Here is a 22,624-nt window from a genome sequence, read left to right on the forward strand (position 1 = left end):
GATGTCTGCAGTGGGTCTGATACTCCAGGATGTCTGCAGTGGGTCTGATACTCCAGGATGTCTGCAGTGGGTCTGACCTGGTTTTAAAAGGGTTCAGAGGCTGGGGTTTGAGTTCAGTGCTAGTGTTTGCACTGCATGTGTGAAAGGCCCAGTCTTAGCTCCAGCGCCACAAACATATGAAAAGATGTCTCCTCAGAGTTCTTCATAGAACCTGGCTTCTTCCTGCATTGAAAGAAGCCATCTATGACCATTGACACTGGTTGCCTGAATTTAAAGTGTCTCCTCAATAGAATTTACTTTAGTTTCAGTAGGTTTACCATTAGAGAGGTAGTCTAGACTTAGTCCACCGTGTCCTACAGACACAATTAAACATTCGATTGAATAATTGAAAAATGGCGACACTGATTTCAATATTTAATTTCAGATATTTTTGCTTTAGAAATGAAAATCAGTTGTTATTTTCAATTTTTTGAAATTTACTTCAAATGACCTTTTCTCTATCCATCCATTTTATGTGAGTCAGAGCAGTCACATGTATGGAGAGACCACTTTCTGTGTACAACTTCGTGTCTCTTCTTTTATCACCTTTTATCTACCTTATTTTTGGAGGCAGCATCTCCCACGGAACCTGGCGCTCACTAATGTGGTTAGCCTGACTGGCTAAGATCCCGGATCTACCTGTGTCTGCTCTCCTACCCAGGCTGGGGGCTAAAGGCTTTTGCCACCACATTTGGCTTTTCTGTGGATACCAGAGATCCACACCTGGATCCTCAGGCCCAGCAAGCACTTTTTTTTTTACCCACTAAGCCAGCTCACCGGTTTCCCGTCTCCTGTTTCTTGACTGTCATAGAAACTTACAGCCTAGACCTTGTCCTTCGTATTTTTCCGCTATGGAGTTTAGCTTCCTTCTAATCTCAAAGGCTTGCGTAGCTGTCATGACAGAGTTCTGTAGGCACGTCCTGGTGGTAACCGTTCAGGTGCACACCTGCATGAGGAAGAGGTGACTCCATAGGTGTGTGCATGTGTTGCGCTCACTCAACTGCACCTGCTAGACTATGTCAAAGCAGTGCTGGGACAGGTAGGTCCTCAGCTCTGCAGCCTCAGCCCCCAAACCATGGATCCCACACGATTGCATTAAGAACAAACTGGTGTGGCTGAAAGAACATGATTTTTGGTTTCTTAGAGGCTTTTTTCTGTGTAGCCCTGGCTGTCCTGGAACTATCTCTATAGACTAGGCTGGCCTCAAACTCACAGAGATCTGCCTGTCTCTGTCTCCCAAGTGCTTGGATTAAAGGCTTGTGCCACCATGCCCAGCTGAAAGAAAACAAATTTAAAGACATTTTAATGTCCCGCTATTAATAATAACCATGTTATTACTCTAGAATATTTAATATTTTACGTTCATAATGTTGTGATTGTGATAGTAGCACTGGTTTCCTGAAGTAATACATAAAGTTGTTGATGGACAGGATCTTTCTCACTATGTAGAGCAGACTGTTCTGGAGCTCACTGTGTAGCCCAGGCTTACATCTTCCTCCTCAGCCTCTTGAGTGCTGAGATTACAGGTGTCGACCACTACACATAGTAAGATAAGTCTGCTTAGGGCCTGCTAATACTTGCTTTCATCTCCTCCATCTGAATGATAAAAGACAGACGTCTGCCATGACTGACTGAAGGACCATATGTAGAATTAAGGCTTCCTGTTTTCTGGACACTCACCATCACTGAAATAGGTTGAACGTACCACTCGTGTTTCCAAAATATTATCTATTTTCCTGATATCTCTGGCTTGCAATTCTAGTCTTCATTGATAGACTCTCGGGTTTTAGATACTAAGTGGTTCTGATTCTTGGAAACTAGGCTTAGACTGGAGCAGAGAGCACATATATACTAGATTTAGTTTTCTTATAAAATATATATGGATATATTATAAACTATATATTATATATTGTACACAGAATACAAAATATGTGTATATATTACAATATACATATTCACACACATTCATTCATACATACACATGCAGTTGTTTGTCAGTACCGCAGAGGATCGAGTCTAGGATCCCCACAAATACCAAAGTCTTTGAGGATGCTCTAGGTCCTTAAATAAAACATCCCAAGGATTGCACATAATGGTCTGCACACATTCTCCTATAATCGTCTTCAGGTTACTATAATGCCAAGCGAAAGGTAAAAATTGTATAAACATTTGTTAGACTGTATTTTTTAGTGACTCATAGTAAAACATCTGTATATATTCAGTAGAGACAGTTGTTTTTTCTAAATACTTTTGATTTTCCATTGATTACATCCACAGATGCAGAATCCGTAGAATTGAGGACTAATTGTATATAGTCATGACTATTTATTGTGAATCCATTATGTGATAGATGATCAACATAAAATATTTAAAGATACATCTGAAGAAATGCTTGTCTTTATTATCAGTTGCTATTCAGGGTAACCCACCTCACCTCTGTTGTTTTCCTGGTGCTCGGAAGTTAATTTTCTCAGGAACTTTTCTTCCTAGGATCTCCATACTTTCGGCCTTACAAACAACAATGTCAATTACCCTAGAGGTGGGCTAATCTCAGTTAGCAATCTGAGGCCTGCACTCAGGTCACCAGGATTGACAGCAGGCACCTCTACCCACTGATTCCCCTCCCACCCCGCCCCACTCCCAACACACACCACAGATTTAGGGTTCTATGCTCTTTATCAGGCCTTCCATTTTCTTATGTATAATGTATACTTATGTATAAGAGGAAATTCAGTCTTTCTGGTTTTTTTTTTCTGGTATTAAGGGTGGTTTATTCAAGTCCTTATGTTTTCATTCAGCAGTTCTAATAAACTGCTATTAAAAAGTCATCTCCATTTTGCTTAATGACCTTACAGAACTCCAAGAGAAGAAGATATCCTGTATCTCCACACCAAAGACCTCAGAAGGGCAACGCAATTTGACATTTGGATGTTTCTTGTCCCGAGCAAAGAGTCCTCCTTGTGTAGTAAGATGTGAGGAAGTGAGCAAGATGGCCTCAAGTGAACCTGAGATCACGGAAGGAAGATGTGTTGAAGGTACTTACTAGTGGGGGACACTTTTGATAACTACTTTTTATTCTTTGTTACTTCAGAGAAGAAAATACTGCCTACATAATCCAGCCTTGGTTCTGGGCCCTTCATTTTCAGTCTGCCTCTAAAGTTTGCCTGCTGGTGCAGCCTGGTGGCAACACCCCACGGTCAATCTTGTTTGTTGACTTTCCCCAAAAGTTCTAGAGAAACCTGAGTTTGCAACTTACCTACATCCCACTCTAGTTCCCTTCCAAGGCCTGAGAAAAATGACTGCAGTAAAAGCCACCTCTCAGCTGGGTTTTAACATTTTGAAAACTACACAATGCTTTTTCAGTGGAATGCTTCCTTGTGACCTATTTCTTGCTGTTACTCACATTTTGTTACTTTTCCAAGAAACCTTTTCAGTGGTCAGCTCAGCATGGCTGAATCTGCCTGCTCAGCACTTGAAGATGTAACCAATCCCTGCAGCAGAACCCTTGACAATGTAACCAATCCCTGCAGCAGAACCCTTGGCAATGTAACCAATCCCTGCAGCAGAAGCCTTGAAATGTAACCAATCCCTGCAGCAGAACCCTTGACAATGTAACCAATCCCTGCAGCAGAAACCTTGACAATGTAACCAATCCCTGCTACAGAAACCTTGACAATGTAACCAATCCCTGCAGCAGAAACCTTGAAGTGTAACCAATCCTTGCAGCAGAAACCTTGAAATGTAACCAATCCCTGCTACAGAAACCTTGAAACTATAACCAACCCCTGCAGCAGAAGCCTTGAAAATGTAATCAATCCCTGCAGCAGAACTTGAGAGTGTGTGTGTTTGGCCTCTTGTCCCTTAATTGTGAGGTTCATATTTATGTTTTCAGGGTTTCTTTTCTATTCAATCTGGAGTTTTAAGTCATTATTTATGAAGCTATTGGTATGTGCCATTTCTCCCGGTGCTAACAAATGGATTCTGTATCTAAAGGCATTTAAAGAGGCTGCTCTTGTTAAAGCACATGGAATTATAGTTAAACAGAGAGTAGAGGAAAGCTTTTTCTGTGATTTTACACATTTTATGTATTGAAGCGTGGCTACAAAGTTGGTTTCTGAAATTGTGGTTTTTGTGTTCATGTTTGGGCTTACATTATGATGGTTTTGAAGGTTAATGGGAAAAGGGCTGTCATTTTCTTTACTTCTAAAAATGGAAGTAATGGTGTTCATTTTTTTGGACAGCTTCTTTCTTTGATCGTCAAATTGATCCTTCTTCACACTCCACTCCTTCTCTCTTTAGATTGTTGCCAATTTCCGTTCTCCAACATACTTATTTGTAAAAAGCAATTTACTTTTGATACAATTAAATTGAAGTATAAGGATTATATGTTTTCATAAACCCTGCAGTTTTCAAAGGTGCTTATTAAGAAGGCAGAAAACTAACAAAGAACAGTAGAAGCTGACCATATTCGCATGAAGTTGCCAGCCTCTTCAGTGTAGTTAAGTCAGGCAGTGCCAATGCACACATGCAGTCTAGTTATGTCAGTTTTAACGGCAACCTGTCAATGTGCTATGTCTTCTTCTAGAGATGGAAATTGCGGAGAAGCCTGCTGACAACCAAGTCCAAGAGAACAGCAGAAGCCAGAGAAATTTGCACGAGACCTCTTGCAGCTCAGAACAGAACCAGAAAACAAGAGCAAGCTTTGCAATGGATGGTGGTACGTCCCAGAATTCTGGGGTTCCAGTGAGTGACTGGAGTTCAGACGAGGATGATGGAAGCAAGGGCAGATCTAAGTCCAGGTGCACATCCACCCTTTCCAGCCACACGTCTGAGGAGGGTGGCCAGTGCGGCAGGCTGGGCAGCGAAGCCTACCTCACAGCATCTGATGACAGTAGTTCTATATTCGAAGAAGAGACTTTTGATGGGAATAGACCCGAGCAAAAGAAGCTGTGTTCTTGGCAGCAGAAGGCACCATGGAAAGCTCAGGGTAACCTTGCAAAGGGGAGGTCTCAGTCAGGAGTAAAGGAACAAGATAGTTCCTCAGATGAACTGAATAAGAAATTTCACTCGCAGAGACTGGATTATACATCCTCATCCAGCGAGGCCAACACCCCAAGCCCTATTTTAACCCCAGCTTTAACTCCCAGATACCCTAACTCACTCCCTGGAAAAGGAGGAGTCCCGTTAGTGCCTCCTCCATTCCAGCCACCCCCAAAGCTCAGGGTCCCCAATGTTTTCAGTATAAGTGTGGCACTCACCAAGAGACACCTGAGCCAGCCACAGCTATGCTCCGACCGGATGTTTGGCACGAACCGGAACGCCATAAGCATGATCCGGCCGCTGAGGCCCCAGGAAACGGACCTTGATATGGTTGATGGGGATGGGGCCGAGGCTGTGAACAGAATGGACACTGGTGGCGATGACGGCTTATTTTCCTATGACTCCCAGGATCCTCCTCCGTGTGCAGATGACCAGGAAAACAGCGAGGCCCCAAAGAAGGCCCCGTGCAGCAAACCCCCCACCCCTCCTCTGCACCGCTTCCCCTCTTGGGTAATTACATCCGTGTGCAGCACGCGCTCAGGGGCCTGTTCTCAGCACAGACTCAGGTTTCACACTACCCGCACCCCCACCCCCACACCCTCACCCCGTTTCTTTTCAAATTCAGCATTGTTCTGACAACTCTCAGTTTTCAGAATTCAGTTTCCCCTTCTCTTCCCCAACCGTGTTCTGAACAATTGAGAACCAAGACAGATGGGAATCCAAAATACGACTTTAGTTACGGATGAGAGCCCTGGGTCGGGGGCAGATGAGCTTTTCAATGTTAGACTTTGGAATTAGATTCCCAAGCTGGAGCTAGGGGGGAGCGAGGCCAGGGGCCCCTCTAACTCATCCACTGTGAAGATGCTTGTTTCCTGTTGGAGCTCGCTCGGAGAGAGGACCAGTGCTGGGCTGTGCGGCCCCACCACACAGTGGTGATGTGGGTGGATGTGGAGAGCAGGGGTGTTCGGTGCCTGGAGGCCCTGACCCAGGACACGTGATGAGGTGGGAGGGAGGGGTTTCCTCAACTGATACCATGGAGTGCTCCAGAAGCAGCACTGAGGTCTTCCTGCTCAGGCTCTGAGCTTTTCTTTTCGCTCGATTAATAGAGGTTTTGCGTTACTCCTTGTTAATTTACAAAGCCCTTACTTCAGCTAGATTAGCTTCTTACTAACCTAGAAGAGACTGGCTTCTCTTTGGAAACATTGTGACTACAAAAGCAACTTGTCAATGATTAGATATTTCTTAGACATATCTACATTGCCTGATTTAAAAAAAAATCTCTCTTTAAGCTTTCGCACTTATGTATTAATGGGAGGAGTAAGCCTGCTGCAGGGTACGTGTGGAGATCAGAGCACAGCCTGCAGGAGTTGTCACTCTCTTCCATCATGGAGGTTCCGGGCTCAAACTTAGTTTGTCACTCTAACCTACCAGCCATCTCACCAGCCCGAATAGTCTACTTTTAAAATTAAGTGAATTGGTCTGCTTTGTAGACATATGTTTTCCTCCCATATTGGGACAGTTTAACCTCTCACTTCAAAAGAAACATCTGGGATGCCAGGCATTTTGGGTTTTGGAGTCATGTTTTTCTAATTGTTATTATGGTTATTTTGTTTAGTAGCTGCTATAACTGTAAGCAAATTACAATGGCCATGGCTTCCCTAACAGAAATTCAGACTTAAAGATGTATCTGCTTTTTATTTACTTTCAAGAGAACATTTTTTTCCTTTCAGTAGCCACATGAAACTGCCTCTTGTTTATTGCTAAAATTCTGCACTGCACAAAAAAGTAGAAGCAAATGGCGTGTGGCTCTCTAAAATTCTAGCTATGTTACCCTTAGGCAGTAAGACGCTGAGATTTGGTTTGTTGTTGTTGTTGTGATGTTGAAGATCTTCAGAGATTGATGTCAAGCTTTCAAGTTCACTTTTATTTTGCAGTTTTACCTTTTCCTTCTTTTCCTCTATTCAAGCTATTTGGTCCTGGAAAAGTCAAATGCTTCTCAGACTTCTAATGTACTGACCCGGAGCAAAGGTTCCTATTTTTAGGTTTTCGGGAGATGTTCTAGCTACCTCAGTCAGTAAGATGCTAATTTAAAGCAAGCATCCCCTGTTTGAATTAGAGCATTATTCAGAATGGAATAGTCACTCTGGTGGGGCAAGCTCTGAGCCAACACTAACTACCTCTGACGGCCTGTTTTCTAAGTGACCTGGCTTGTCTTCTCATCTATGGTGACTCTCCGATTCCTTCCTGCTTCCATGTCTGTCTCATGCTCACCCGGACCCCAGGGGACTCGAAGCTCCCGCTCATATTGCTTTAGTGTTGACCTCTGCAGTCCATCTCTGTGTGTAAATCCCTCCAAAGAAAGCACACCCGTTCTGTTTGGCACTAGTGCATCGAACAGACCCCCATCATCGGTGTCATCAATGAACTTGTACCAGTCACTGTTGCCACTGGCGTGACATCTGTTGCCTTCCGTGTTCTAGTCCAGGCAAGACCGTGTTCAAGTTTAGATCTTTCATAAAAGGCATGGCACAGTGATTAACGCACTGGGAACCACTGGGATCCTTCTTGTTAGCTGGCGATGCTAACCTTGCAGTACCCGTTTCAGAGATCTTTCTTGAGAAGAGGAGGAAACACAATAAGCTACTTTTGGAACAAGATAATCATTCCAGTGTGATTCTCAAATCCATTTATTATTAGACCCAAAGTCTTTTATTTTATTGAAATGTACATTGAATAAGAAGGCAGTAACATTTAATGCTCTGCTGTGATTCTGAATGTACATAGTCCCCCTTTCTATCCTAGCCATGGTAACAGATATTAAAGGCGATATCTGTGTGTAATTAGTGACTGTAAGCAGTTGGCTTCATGCTACAGGTATCCAGGGTTTTCCCCTTTAACCACATGTAGGATGTTACAATGTTAAAGAAGGGGGTTTACCTAAAATCAGTGCTTGGCAGTAAGCTCTCTAATGCTTGTTCTTAAATCGCCTAAAGTCAAGATGCCAGGCCAAAGTTTGGGAACAAAAACAAACAATAGAATGGCTACTGAATGAGCTATCCACACCGGTGCATTTTTATCAGCACCGATGAGTTTTGTGCTAACTAGGGTTTTGTATTTGAGTGGATGATATCTGAAGAACAAAGGAAGAGTGTTGTGTTCACTGTAATCATTTCGTGGCTGTAAGTGCCTGGTGCAATCTCTCTTTTATATTAGGAGAGCAGGATATATGCTGTAGCCAAATCAGGCATCCGCGTGTCTGAGGCCTTCAGTATGGAGCATGCTAATAAAAGTAAGTGCTGTCTTTGCATGTTGTGATGCGGGTGAGCCTTGAGGACGGGTACGCTTCAGAGAAAAATGGGATGCGGCCACAGAGAGGCAGGAGCGCAGAATTCTGTTACAGAGTTCATCAAAGCAATCAATCACAGAAGCAACATAGGAGGATGCTCACTGGAGGATGCTCACAGGGAGCGAGGAAATCGGGGAAGGGGAGATGCGCTTTAGTGGGTATAAAATTTCAGAAGTTGTAGAGGTCTGTTTTACAGCAGGGTGAATAAACTCCACCTTAGCAAATTATAAATGTAAAATGCTTAAGACAGTAAGTTTTACTATTTATGGCTTTAAAATACTGTAATAAAGGGTTTTTTTTAACTACATGATTTTATATTGCTGTTTCACCTAGGCAAGACCTTCCTAAATGTCTAATGTTACTAGAATAATGGAAATATGTAAGTGTTCAGGATTTGTGTTAAAACTGATATTTATTTTTTAGGATAAAGGCATGAATATATTCAGACCTGATGTAGAATGTACTTTTCTGTTTTTTAACACCTCCCCCTCCCCCCAGTCCCCTCCCACACAAGGCAAAGTAGAACGACAAGGGCATTTTATCTGTTTTAAGCTACAAAAATTATAAGAAAATATTGGCTTCTATATTATTTTCTCCTTTCCTTCAAAAATTATTATAGAAATAGTCATTCTCACTATAAAAAATATAAGGTCAACGCTTCGTAGGTTGAGGCAAGAGGATCTAGAGTTAAAAGCTAGTCTCAGCAACATAGTAGGATCAAGGCTAGCCTGGGTTACGTGAGACCCTGTCTCAAAATCACAAAACAAAATAACTCACACAGAAGTGTCTATCTGTAGTTGGATATGCTGCCTCTAATGCCAGCAATCAGGAGTCTAGGCAGGAGGAACACTGTGAGCTCGATGCCAGCCTAGGCTCCACAGAAAGACCCCGTCACAAATAGACAAAGTATTTTGTATAGCCACAGATCTAGAAATGGCATGGCTCATAAAGCAGAATGATATTAATCACCACTACCGAGTGATCTGATTTCTTTTCAGTATATATATTCGTAAGCAATAGACCAGTGTGCTAGTTGGAAGGAATTTCTTTAATGTCCTTTTCTGTTTCAGATTCTGCAGACACACTTTCCTACTCTGCAGCAGGCCTTTATACGTCTCTCATATACAAGAACATGACGACCCCAGTCTATACAACGTTGAAGGGGGTAATGAGCGCATTTCTCGTTGTTAGACATATGGTTCTCTCTAGGATAGTCAGGGACTCCGCTCTTGGCATTCTTACATCCATCCCCCTCTTTGTAGAGCTTTAATGATCATATCAATATATCATTAAAAGGAAGAAGAAACAAGAAGGCCCGGAGAAGGTGATAATGGCATGGTTCTCTTTAGCCCCACCCTGGGACGTTAGCTTATTATTAATGATGCAATGGAAACTCCTAACTTAGAAAGGTCTTTGCGTACCTGCCAAGGTCCCCTTCTTTGCTAGAAGAACCTAATTAAAACAAGGACTGTCAGATATTGACAGCCTTATGTTTTCAAGAATCTTTTATAACTGACAAATTCCTAGCTAATTAAAATCTAAGGTTTTGAAGACAGATTTTCATGATGTCAAAATACGCTATTTTCTTTCTTTTAAAATACGTACCAGTAACCAACTTCTGTAAAGCATTGCCTGTGTAAAGAGGACAGTGACTTTAGAGGTGGACACAGTGGGGCTGTGCTGTTTTTTCTCTAGAAGGCGACACAAATAAGTAGCAGCCCTTTCCTGGATGACTCCTCGGGCTCAGACGAAGAGGATGGTTCTAGGTCCAGCTCCCGGCTGTCGGAGTCAGATGCGCGCAGTCGCAGTGGGCCAAGCAGTCCCAGAGCCATGAAGCGAGGTGAGGGAAATGCGCATGTGCAGGAAGCAGTGCCCGCACACTGTGAAGTTTGATTCGGGACTTAGCTCAGTAGGGTTTCTAAGAATACAAACCATAAACTGGGCGTGGTTGCGCACGCCTTTAATCTCACTCGGGAGGCAGAGGCAGGCGGATTTCTGAGGCCAGCCTGGTCTATAGAGTGAGTTCCAGGATAACCAGGGCTACACAGAGAAACCCTGTCTCGAAAAACCAAAAAAAACAAAAAAACAAAAAAACAAAAAAAAAAACAAACCGTAATGGGCATGAGCCTAGGACTGAGACAATTATATTCTAGTGATAATTTTCCACTCGGTTCTCTGTGATTTCACACAAACCACTCTTTCATTTTAATCTTATTGCTGATGTTGTTATTAGAAGTAGTATATTACATTATTATAAAAAGAAATAATTGGCCAAAATGAGGGGTTTTTGTTTTGTTTTGTTTTTTTGTTTGTTTGGTTTTTTTTTTCATAGTTACCTTGTGGCATGTTGTCTAGTTTGTGGGAAGATTTATTTATAGTTCTTTTTGCTTGTTTTTAATTTATTTTTTATTGGATATTTAATTTATTTACATTTCAAATGTTATCCCCTTTCCAGGTCTTCCTTCCAGAAACCCCCTATTTTATCCCCACTACCCCGCCCCCGCCTCTATGGGGGTGCTCCCCTCCCCCACTCCTGCCTTCCCATCCTGGCATTCCTCTACACTGGGGCATCGAACCCCAACAGGACTAAGGGCCTCTCCTCCCACTGATGTCCAATAAGGCCATCCTCTGCCACATATGTGGCCAGAGCCATGGGTCCCTCCATGTGTATTCTTTGGTTGGTGGTCCTGTCCCCGAGAACTCCTGGAGTTCTGGCCAGTTGACATTGTTGCTCCCTCCATGGGGCTGCCAACCCCCTTAGATCCTTCAGTCTCTTCTCCAACTCCTCCACTGGGGACCCCGCACTCAGTCCAATGGTTGACTGTGAGAATCCACATCTGTATTTGTCAGGCTCTGGCAGAGCCTCTCAGGAGACAGCTATACCAGGCTCCTGTCAGCAAACACTTCTTGGCATTTACACGTTATTTATAATTCTTAAATGTCAAGAAAACACACCTACGCTTTGTGTTGGCTAATCTGATATTAATGTATAAAACAACTGTAACTTTGCTTCGTGCATTCGCATAGCTTTTCATAATAATTTAAAAGTCGTATGTGCACATGTGAAACTACACACATGTGAAACTCAGAGGACAGCTCCAGCGTTGCCTCCCACTTTGAGACAAGGTTGGACTTAACACACGAGCTAGCAGGCCCACATGCTTCTTGGGGCCTCTTGTTTCTGTTTACCATCTTGTGCTGGAATCACACATCCTCACCACTGTGTCTGCCCTTATCTGGATTTGGGGGATCCGAACTCAAGTCTTCGTGCTTATGTCTACTTTGTCCCTTGAGCTGTCTCTCCAGCACAACTTGGAGTGAGTTGTGCGCACAGACAGAGGCTACGGAGAGGTCTGGTCTCAGTAAGTGGTACCTGTACTTTAGGGAAGCCTTGGATATGGGCTGATTTTCAAACTGCGTGGCACGCAACTGCTGCGGCCTTGGGAGCCACAGGCTTCAGTTGCCGCTAAGCTGCCTGTGGATCAGCGTTTGGGCTTTCGCCAGTTTCCTTGCTCCATCTTGGTTATGTCACATTGTTGCTGTGCCTGCAGCTGCTAGTGTTCCTCAAACAGCTGTCAGGATCCCCTTTTATGTCTTTAAACCCCCTTTCTCTTCTCTTCCCTTAGTCAAGGCTGAGCTCACAGGCCCTCTTGTTTACAGGTTGGGTTTGTTTGTTTGTTTAATGCCTATTTTGTTTTGAGACAGGGTTTCTTGTAGCCCAGGCCAATCTTGAACTTGCTCTGTAGCCCAAGTTGGTCTTCTTCTACCTATCTTCCTGCGTTCCCCATCCTCCCGAGCGCTGGGCGTATTTAGATGTGTACCATCATGCTTGACCCCCATGTTTGTGTAACTCCTCCTCCTCATGGCTCTGTTCAAACATGGCTGGCTCTACCCTGACCAAGCCCTTCAGATCATTGTCCTTGCCATTCTTTGGTGGCCTGCTTGTCCTATACACTTTAGTCTGCTCTGCATTTCGTTGTTGTTGTTGTTGTTGTTGTCACACTTACTACCTGTTGGGCTTCTGTTTTCCTTCACTAGACTCTGTTACAAGAGGACTCAAACATTTCTTTTGTTGTGCTTCATAGCCCTAGCACCTCAGACAGGACTTAGTGCGTTAGCCCTGGGCTTGGAATCTGAGCTTTGCCCTCCAAAATCACCCCTGGCTAGTTGTTTGACTCTGCACAAATCCTGCCGTCTCTGGATATTTCGCTGCTTAAACAATGAGGACATTAGCTAGGATGATCTCTGAGGTTCTACATGTCTGGTGTCTGTGTCAGACAGCTGTTGTTTGTCTGAACAAGTAAGCAAAGGCTAATATTATATGAGTGGTCTTCTTGTGTGCCGTTTAGTAACCATCCTTTTAGATGCATATTAGCCTAAGTTCTTGCGTTAGTGTTTGTAAATCTCCACTTATATTTACCATCTATATATGGCTTGGAACTCACAGGAAACTTTGTAAAAAGTCAACTCAATTAGTGTGAAAATGTTCCATTGCATTTTGCTTCATAGCTGTCAATGTATGAATAGCATGTTTGCGTCTTTGAGGCTTACGCCATATCTTTAGTGAAGGCTTTTCAAAGCCAGTAAGCTGGTTAATTGTTTACTAGACTCTCATAGAGAACTCTATTGAGCTCAACATCTGTTTGCCTATGTAACTATATAAATACACATATTTTAAGTCTTTTAATATGATGCACTAGTGAACTTGGATGATATTTGATATATGTGAGAAAACTCACGGTTCCAATCATACCAAAATATTATTTATGTTCTTTTGACTTCCATGGAAAATTTGAAAGTTCTCCATGACGGGAAGAATGGGAGTAAATCTTGTAAAGTTGGTTTAGGATGTAGGAGCTAGTTGCTGTCCGCAGGAGAACCTACTAGCTGCTGGCCAGCACCAGCAGGAAATCGTGACTCAATTTCTATCTTTGTTTTCCTAGGCGTGTCTGACTCCTCCGCGGCTTCTGAAAGTGATTATGCCATTCCTCCGGATGCCTATCCCATAGACGCAGAGTGTTCGCAGCCTGAGCAGAAACTTCTAAAAACCTGCCTGGCCTCCTGTGACAATGGGAAAAATGTAAATGAGCAATCAGACTCTGAAAAAAAAAGTTTGACTTGCCAGGAGGAAACAAAATCTCATTGTCAAATGTTTTCTCTTCATTAGGAACCATTAGAAAAATCTGGGTACCTACTAAAAATGAGCGCGAGAGTCAAGACTTGGAAGCGGAGGTGGTTTGTTCTGAAAGGAGGCGAATTACTTTACTACAAGTCTCCAGTGAGTGGGCAGTGCTCGCTGTTGGGAGTGCTCCTCTTGGCAGTGCTCCCGTTAGGGCCTGAGTTCCTCACACTGTAAAACAGACTCCCAACTGGGCTTTTTTTTCCTCTCTGTGATAAAAAATAATAATTGTGGGGCCTGGAGAGATGGTTCAGCATTGGCTGTTCCTGCAGAGCATCCTGGTTCCTGCAGAGCCCAACACTGACATGGAGGGCTCATGACCATCGTAACTCCAGTCCAAAGGGATCTGACAGCCCCTCTGGGTGGTACAGCCATTGCATGCTCATGAAGTGTAGACATACATGTAAGCAAGACATGCATACACATGAAATAAAAATGCAGGTTAAAAATCAATAATAGATTAAGGACACAAAACATTTCCTGTAGTTGCTGTTATAGCTGCTAATCTCTCTATTTTCGCTCCTTTTGCACAGAGCGATGTGATTCGGAAACCCCAGGGCCACATTGAACTGAGTGCATCCTGCAGTATTTTACGGGGCGATAACAAGCAAACAGTTCAGGTACTCATCACTTCAATTCATTATTCTTTCTTTTAGTTCCATTAAAAAAAACAGTTCTCAGTTGAGATTAGATTGTTTGGTACATTTTATTAGTTTTAGAATTGTAGTTTAGAATTGTAGTTAGTTTGTAATAATTCAATTTTTTTTTTTAGCTAACTCCGTACTTCAAACTAAGTATGGGTATTTCCCACTACTGCCCTGTGCCTTTTCTCCCTGAGTTTTTATTTAATCTCCTGAGCATTTCCAGCTCTCAAAATATCAGGCTTTCAGGGGAAGTTTATCCAGTAAATGAATTTCTGAGGTGTTTGTAGCATAATATTGAATTCAGGAACCCTTGTATAGAATCGGAGAGTGACAATTAGTTTTCCCATGAACCCAAAAGAGGGAAAGCTATTGTTGACCAGAGGCACAGTTCTGCCAAGTGTTATCAAAGATGGCTGACTCTCATCTCACCCAAACATAAGTCTTATAAATTTAAATCAGGCTCTGAGATAATCTAAATTCATACACTTTGCTTCTGACATGTTTCAATAACATTTGTTGTTTGTGGTGGTGGGATTATTTTGTCTTTTTCTAAGTAGCCCTGGCAGTCCTGGAATTCACTTTATAGACCAGGCTGGCCACAAACTAAGATCTGCCTGCTTCTGCCTCAAGTGCTGAGATTAAAGTTTGTGCGCCCCCACTGCTGGCCATCCACTGTATTATATTATTGTCGTTAATCAGTATTGTCATATCATCATCATTATGATTTTGTCTTGCTCCTGTGGAGGGTAAAAATTTGGCTAGAAAGGCTCCATGGTTGATGCTCTCACTGGGCCGGGGATGCCTGAGGTTAAATGGATGGATCAGGGAAAGCTCTGTCGTAGAGCATGACTGTAAAGAATTGATTGGAAAGCCCTGAAATTTTGGGGCAATTGGCAACACAGTTAATTTGCGACTGGAATGCTGTGAGTTCGTGGAAAAGGGTCACGTGCAGCCTCAGGAGTTGGTGTAGAATTCTTCTCATTTGTTTATGGTTCCTTGCTTCACTTTTCTTCACGAACATCCCTCTTGCACTGTTAACTGTGCATGAGTTTACCGTCACCTTCAGCCTTTCTGTTCAGCAGCCTAGAGCTTGTCACACGGAGGGGAGAGAAGGGACATGTGACAATTACAGATATAAAACCACAACCCTAGATTTAATAGTATGAAGCATGTCAGACCCACGTGAGAAGGATTTTTAACTCAGTGGCCACCATTCTCAGACAGTGGCTAAAGGATTCTCCATTTCCTTGAAACCAGACACTAGGTGAACCATGTGCACTTCCCTGTCAGTAACGATGCTTGACTGGACAGGATTAAGTCATCATGATTGCCTCTCCGTATCCCTTTCCAGCTGGCCACAGAGAAGCACACGTACTATCTGACGGCAGATTCTCCCAATATATTGGAAGAATGGATCAAAGTGTTACAGAACGTTCTTCGAGTACAAGCTGCTAACCCTCTTTGCCTGCAGCCTGAGGGCAAACCCGCAGTAAAGGGCTTGCTCACCAAGGTAGGACCCTTGTCCTCGGCAGCATCCTAGGCTGCTGCTTTGGTAAGCGCCATGCATCATGAATGGTGAAGCTCAGATAGTAAATCTATATCTAATATTCTGTTTGGGGGTAAGATAGCTCAAAGTGCTTTCTGCCAAGCCTGAAGGTCTGAATGTGTGTGTGTGTGTGTGTGTGTGTGAGTGTGTGTGTGTGTGTGTGAGAGAGAGACAGAGACAGAGAGAGAGAGAGACAGAGACAGAGAGAGAGAGAGAATTTGTGCACGAGAGACTTCACAATACATCATGACATACTCCTATTGCACTAAGTACTTACGTGTGGGAAATGGTTCTCATCTTAACCTGAGGGCTCTGAGGTTAAGTGTAGACCACTAGACATGGTGTTAAGCACCTTTACCCACCAGCCCTGAGCTTGTTCTGTGAGACAAAGGTTTATCAACAAGGCTAGCTGGTCAGAGGCCCGAGGGATCCTCTTCCACACAGTGGGATTAAAAGCACACACCACAGTGCTTGGCTTTTTCTCTGGGTGCTGGAATAAACTCAGGTCCTCATATTTAATAGTATGCACTTCACCTTCTGAGCATGCGTCCCCAAGCCCAAATATCAAATATTTTAAAAACACATCCATTTGGGGGCTGGTGAGATGCTAGCTCAGCAGATAAAGGCACCCAGGCCCACGCCTTGGATGTAGTCTCTGGTATGAAGAGAACAGTTCTCACACACTGTCCTCTGACTCCACACATGTAGTGTAGCTTGTGCTTATCCATTGGGCTGGATGGATAGATAGATAGATAGGTGTGATTTTAAGCATGTATAAAGCAGTTTAAAACATTCCATGTGAGTCCTCTCTGTTGGAAGAATCTATCTTTAGAAGTTTTCATTTGCAGGACACTATAGGGAGTTACAAAGGATGGAGTCCATATTCATTCAAATGTTTAAAACATCCTGTTGGTCACTTTTGAGAATGTACAGTAAAACATTCATAGTGATGTGCTTGAGTCCTGTTATGCTAAGAGGTGAAAATTGTATATCTACTACACTGTCACTTGTATCTAATGATAACATGGGTAACACTCAGCACCAAAAGTAAGAATTCACCAGTGTATTCAACAGGGACACGTGCTAGGGGTGTGTGTGTATGGTGAATGTGTGTGTGTGTGTGTGTGTGTGTGTATACGTGTGTGTGTATATGTCTCTGTCTATGTCAATGTCAATGTCTATGTCTATGTATATGTATATGTATATGTATATGTATATGTATATGTATATGGTGTGTGTATGTGAATGTGTGCATGTGAGAGTGCGGTGCATGTGTGAATGTGTGTATGTGTGTGAGCTGCGTGTATGTATAAGTTAGAAGTTCAGGTCAAGTGTCTTCAAGTGCTGTCCACCTAGCTTTGTTTGTTTCTCTTACTGAGCCTGGAGCTGACAGGAGCTTAGACTGTCTGACTTAGCAGGCTTTGGGGTGTTCCTGTGTCTGCATCCCTAGCACTGGGGTTTACATGGGTTCGAGGAGTCCTTCATCAGGGTCAGACAAGTGCAGCAAACGCTTTTACTCATTAAGTCACCTCTCCGGCCCATGCCTGGGTTTTCAATGAGCTTAAACAATGGAGTTAAATAACTAAGCCATTTGTGCTTGTGGATAGGATGCGAAGATTTCTCTCCTGATGCTTAGGATTGTTTTTGTCAGGCAGGGTCTCACTATGTGGCCATGGGGGCCTGTAACTCACTATGTAGACTGGATGGCCTCAAACTCATAGAGATCCATCCACCTCTCTCTGTCTTCCAGGTGCGCAGAATAGAGGTGTGTGTATGTGTGTGTGTGTGTGTGTGTGTGAGAGAGAGAGAGAGAGAGAGAGAGAGAGAGAGAGAGAGAGATGCCACTTTGGCACCTGATAATATTTTTATTAAGAATAAAACATAACAATTAATATTACTAATACTATGCATACTGTGAAGACATTTATGAAGAACTTGACTGATTTAATTCTGGATCTTGTCCTTCAACAGTTTCTTTAAAATCAGAGTCCTCCAGGAGCACATGGACACATGGGTGCTGTTAACAGCTTGCTCACTGAGGAAGATGAATTTGTGGGAGGCACGATAGAGCCTAAGAATAGCTGAAGCCATGGCTCTCGTACACATGAAGCTCTGAACTATGATGGGAAACAAAACAGGAAGATGAATTTAAGTGGTGGCCATCAGTAAGACCAGCCTGGATTGGGGTTAGGAAGTAGACAGGATTTTATAAGTATCCAGATGAAGGATGGGACTAGGTAAGAACGCTGGTGAGGAAGGAGCAGCTTTCAGGAGATGGGCAGGTGGATTCGGGACATACTGATGCTTTGGGTCCCACCCAGAAAGACACCTTACTTAAGGAGCAGCACAGGCTAGCAAGGTGGCTCAATCCAGCCAGCAACCTGAGCTCAATCCCTGGAGACATTGCCTCACACAGTTATCCTGTAACCTCCTGATGAACGGCATAGCACTGTGTGTTCAGGAGGAGAAAGCTGGCTGAGACAGGAGGGCTTGAGAACTTGGCATCATTTAAGTGACTGTTAGCAATGAAGATAAGAGAAATCACCCAAAAAGGACATACTGTAGGTATTCAGCATAGGGGACGGAGAATGGAACGCTCTAAAACGGAGGGCGTGTAGGGGAATGGGTGAAAAGTCCAAGAGACCAAGAAAACCGAGGGGTGGAACACTGGAGCAGGAGTTGGGTCATGCCTGACATGCTCTGGGAGGACAGCACATTGTAGAGGGATGGAGGGGAACTGGGAGGCCTGTGTAGCATGCGAGTTTATAGACTGTCTAGACTCTCCAGTACTTCAGAAGGTGTCCAGCTGGGGGACGTGAAGTCAGAAGAAAATGGGAAAGACATGTGCCTGGGTTTACAGGCTGAAGGAAGACGCCAGGAGACCTGGGAGATTAAGATCCAGAAGTGAGTGGGTGAGAGTCGGGGTAGGGCACAGTGGAAGGATGTGAGGAGGACTGTGGACGGACATCTGCATTGGAGGGACATGTAATGACGTCACTTCTAATGTCCTTGGTTTTCTTGGTCTCTCTAAGACAAAAGTATTTGCTAAAAGTGGGAAAGGGGTTGGCTGTGGTCACTAGAAGTGTGTTGTAGCCTGAGACACGTGGGACTTTACATGCATTGCTGAGGCCTCACTGAACTGTAATGGTTGCAATTCATGTCAATAATTTGTCTCTGGTGTCTCCAGTCAGTGCACATGTTGGAGGCAGAGATGTTAGAGTGTGGGGTCAGGAGCATCTTATGTAAATTTTAAATATGAAATAGATTTGGAAGAATTTCTACAGCAAACACCCATATTTCCATCACCTGGATTCTAGAATTGATTTTTTTTAACATGCTTTACTGCCTGCGTGTCGAGGTGGTGGTGTGAAGTGTGTATTTTTGTTATAAAATTTCAAACATACAAGAGTAAAGGCTGTACAGTCCCCTCACAATCAGTCGCAACAGTCATCAGCTATTGCTAATACTGTTTCCGGATACCCGCCCACCAGGGGTTCTCCTTCTCATGCCCTCCCCTGGGCTAGGCAAAGGCTTGCAGAGGTGAGGTCTGCAGAATGGATTTGTTAGGAGCATATGTGTGCAGTTGGGTCATGGCCCTGGAGCAGGGATTGTCTTATGATCAAATCCCAGGTCGGCAGAGAAGGAGGAGAGACCAGGCAGGAATGAGACACTGGAGACGGTTCAGATTGGGGGACCTGGGATGGGAAGAAGGTCAAAGAACAGTGATGGTGTGAATGAGAGAGCCAGGGAGTGGGAGGCAGTGGCTGTCAGCGGCTGCAGGGGGTACGTTACAGAAGTGAATCCTTTCCCTGTGGAGAAGAAAGACGTAGGGTGTGAAGACAAGGGCTGGGTGGGCAATGTGAGAAATGACAAGAGTTTACTGGAGATGGAAAGCTGAAGAGACTCTTGGACTGAGATGGCAGGGGGGAAAGCTGGTGAGCCACACTGCCTAGGCATGACCTGTGTGACCCGTGCCTCCGTATCTGCAACCGTGAAGTGGGAGATGGTTATAGAGACAACCCCCCAGGGTTAAAAACATGAAAGATGTTTCGTTTAATCATATAAAGCACGCTCAGGCAGTACCTGGCCCATCAGAACTATTCAAGAATGGGAGGTTGTGTTGTAGGAGTTTCTTGTAGATACTAAAGTCAGCCAGGCTGGTGACAGGATTTTTGTTGGGGACACTATGAGGATAAGATGGCAGGAAGGGAGAGGACCAGGGAAGCTTGAGTTTTGTGTGTTGGACAGAGAATTAGAGTAAAGTCTATTTTAACTACATTGATATGGAAAGCCTTTGTTATCAAAGGTCAAAATTCAGTTTTTAAATTATTTGATCTGCCAAGCCTTTGAGGTCGCCTTTATATCGCCATAAGGATTTGTCTAGTATAATATATTTTGTTAAAATGCTTTCAGATCCAGAGTTTGAAGAAATCCTAGTATAAGATGAATGCATAAAGATGGTCTGTGTTTGTATTTGTAAAGCACAGCTTCTCTCTCTCTCTCTCTCTCTCTCTCTCTCTCTCTCTCTCTAGCTCTCTCGCTCTCTTGCTCTCTCACTCTCCACCTCCCTCCCTCCCTCTCCCCCCATCTTTATTTTGGACACAGGGTCCAGCTCTGCAGCTCAGGCTGGTCTAGTATTAGCTAGGTATCCCAGGCTGGCCTCCAACTCCATAATCCCGCCTCTCCCCCTGAGGGCTGGCATTACTCAGCTGAGTCGTCAGACTTTGCTACAGTGTAAAACACAGCTTTACAGTTTTAATAAAGGACCTCACTTTTGGTCTGGATGTAGTCATTGTTCTGTCTTAAAACTAAATCCTTTCCAAGTGCACAAATTAGACTCTGGTTTTGAGGAACCTTCTTTCGGAGCTGTTTAAAGAAAGAGGAAACAGCCCTGCAGTGTACTGTTTAAAAGCCCAGGATATTCCTCTGTAAATACATGTTTCCAAATTTAATTAAACTGAGGGGTGTTGTGCCAAATGCAACATTTGGTTGTTGCTGTTTCTCAAGAAGCATTCTAAATCCATCAAAACATTAGGCAGAGTTATTCGTTTAAACCATAACTTCGAATGCTGCAGGCTAGCTGGTTTTTGTGGTTTTAAGAGAGGCCATGTATTTGACTCTTTATATAGTGAGGAAGGAAACATTTATTGCAGTCACTATTATATTTTGATTTTATGTGTTGTCTCATTTGGTCAAACGATAGCCCAGGGTTATCCTACATTGTGACAGGGTAAGTCACTTGCCTGGGGATACCGGAGCATGAATGTGTGTGTCTCTGTGTGCGTCTGTGTTTGTCTATGTGTGTCTCTCTGTGTATCTGTGTCTCTGTATGTGTGTGTTTGTGTGTCTGTGTGTGTCTGTGGAGTGGGAATAATGAGGCTTCATCTTAACCTTGCCCACTGGTAGGACTGGTCTCTTCATGTCCTTGGAGAGTGGAGGATGTGGGGTCTCCACCTTGAATACCTGTGCCGTGCAGGACTAGTGCGGATGGGGACTCACAGTCCAGAGCTGTCAAGGCTACCAGGTTCTGACCCTCACGGTACTCATCTGATCGGCGCCTGACCCTAGGCCAGCAGTCCCCAACTTTCCTAACGACGCGACCCTTTAGAATAATTGCTCATGGTGGGGTGACCCCAACCATAAAGTTATTTTCATTGCTACTTCATAACTGCAACTTTGCTGCTGTTATGAATCAAAATATAAATATCTGATATGAAGGATATCTGATATGCAGACCCTGTGAGAGGGTCTTTTGACACCCCGCCCCATAAGGTGTTCTATCCCACAGGTTAAGAACTTCTGTTCTAGCCTGCAGCTTCTCATGTGACACACAGCAGACTCTCCGGAATCGTTGCATGGTACGCTGTAAAACTTCCAGTCTGTGCAGTGCCATCAGCCACTGTCACAGGCAAATCTTGGGCAGCGTTTGAGCAGTCTGCCCAGATGACCACTTCCGTCTTGAGCCAGCATTTGTGGAGCCTCACAGAGAACATGTAAACTATACTGCAATTTTCCAGACTTCTGAACCACATTTTAATCCATTGCAATGTAATTCCAGGTGAAGCATGGCTACTCTAAGAGGGTCTGGTGCATGCTTGTTGGAAAGGTCTTGTATTATTTCCGCAATCAAGAAGATAAGGTATGTACCCATCCTAATATCCCAATGAGAGAAGGAATTTTGCTTGTGCTAGCTTAAAAAGCTTTTCTTTTTGGCTTTTCTGTTGCTGGGGGAAACGGTAGACTTTTTGGTAGCTTGGTGTCATCTACATTTATTTCTTTTTTTTTTAAAGATATTTTCTTTATATACATTTCAAATTTCAAATGCTATCCCGAAAGTTCCCTATACCCTCCCCCCGCCCTGCTCCCCTACCACAGTAACCTGCTTGGCCTTTGCTTTAAACTTTGGCTTAGTCGCTTGTACCTACCGTACTTCCTAAGAACTGGAAGAGCAAAGCCTTGTTTTACTGCTAACATTCCTTAACAACTCTCCCCAGGGTTCTGACCAATTAGAAAAAGCTACAGGATTTGAGCAGCTCGGCTGTAGGGTCTTGGATGGCTGGATGCCTCTTACCAGTCCATCCATTTACGTGTTCTATCCTGTCTATTCATTTTTAAACTAATATCTGCCTCACACCCAAGAACTGGACTCATCCTCACTCTGAAAGTAGAAAGATAGGCCATCTACCCAAGGTAAAAGGGCCACAGGTCATGGTGGACACTCAGTCACCTTGGTGTTACCACAACTACATGAATTTAGCCAATATCGATGAGCCTCAAGCTCGTATAGAATGACGATGTCAGCAGCCTGTGGCTGGTCAGTTAATGACCCT

The 22,624-nt window shown here is 43.7% G+C and overlaps 1 protein-coding gene and 1 long non-coding RNA gene across 7 annotated transcripts in view; one reads left to right on the plus strand and one right to left on the minus strand.

The window, feature by feature from the left end:
• Positions 1–22,624, plus strand: part of Plekhh2 (pleckstrin homology, MyTH4 and FERM domain containing H2) — a 108,544-nt gene that overhangs the window by 47,682 nt on the left and 38,238 nt on the right. For 5 of the 6 annotated variants that reach the window (XM_029471537.1, XM_021149120.2, XM_029471536.1 and 2 more), the window contains exons 7-16: positions 2,895–3,074; positions 4,625–5,589; positions 8,293–8,368; positions 9,496–9,590; positions 10,121–10,265; positions 13,369–13,505; positions 13,593–13,703; positions 14,138–14,224; positions 15,600–15,758; positions 21,853–21,933. In XM_029471537.1, the coding sequence (XP_029327397.1) occupies positions 2,895–3,074; positions 4,625–5,589; positions 8,293–8,368; positions 9,496–9,590; positions 10,121–10,265; positions 13,369–13,505; positions 13,593–13,703; positions 14,138–14,224; positions 15,600–15,758; positions 21,853–21,933 (2,036 nt within the window). The remainder of the gene's footprint in view (positions 1–2,894; positions 3,075–4,624; positions 5,590–8,292; positions 8,369–9,495; positions 9,591–10,120; positions 10,266–13,368; positions 13,506–13,592; positions 13,704–14,137; positions 14,225–15,599; positions 15,759–21,852; positions 21,934–22,624) is intronic. The other variant, XM_021149116.2, reaches the window with a different exon arrangement.
• Positions 14,295–22,624, minus strand: part of LOC110283694 — a 52,630-nt gene continuing 44,300 nt past the window's right edge. Inside the window, exon 3 of the long non-coding RNA XR_002376875.1 lies at positions 14,295–15,337. This is a non-coding gene — a long non-coding RNA (uncharacterized LOC110283694). The remainder of the gene's footprint in view (positions 15,338–22,624) is intronic.

This window comes from Mus caroli, chromosome 17 (genome assembly GCF_900094665.2).
Source record: "Mus caroli chromosome 17, CAROLI_EIJ_v1.1, whole genome shotgun sequence".
Taxonomy (NCBI): domain Eukaryota; kingdom Metazoa; phylum Chordata; class Mammalia; order Rodentia; family Muridae; genus Mus; species Mus caroli.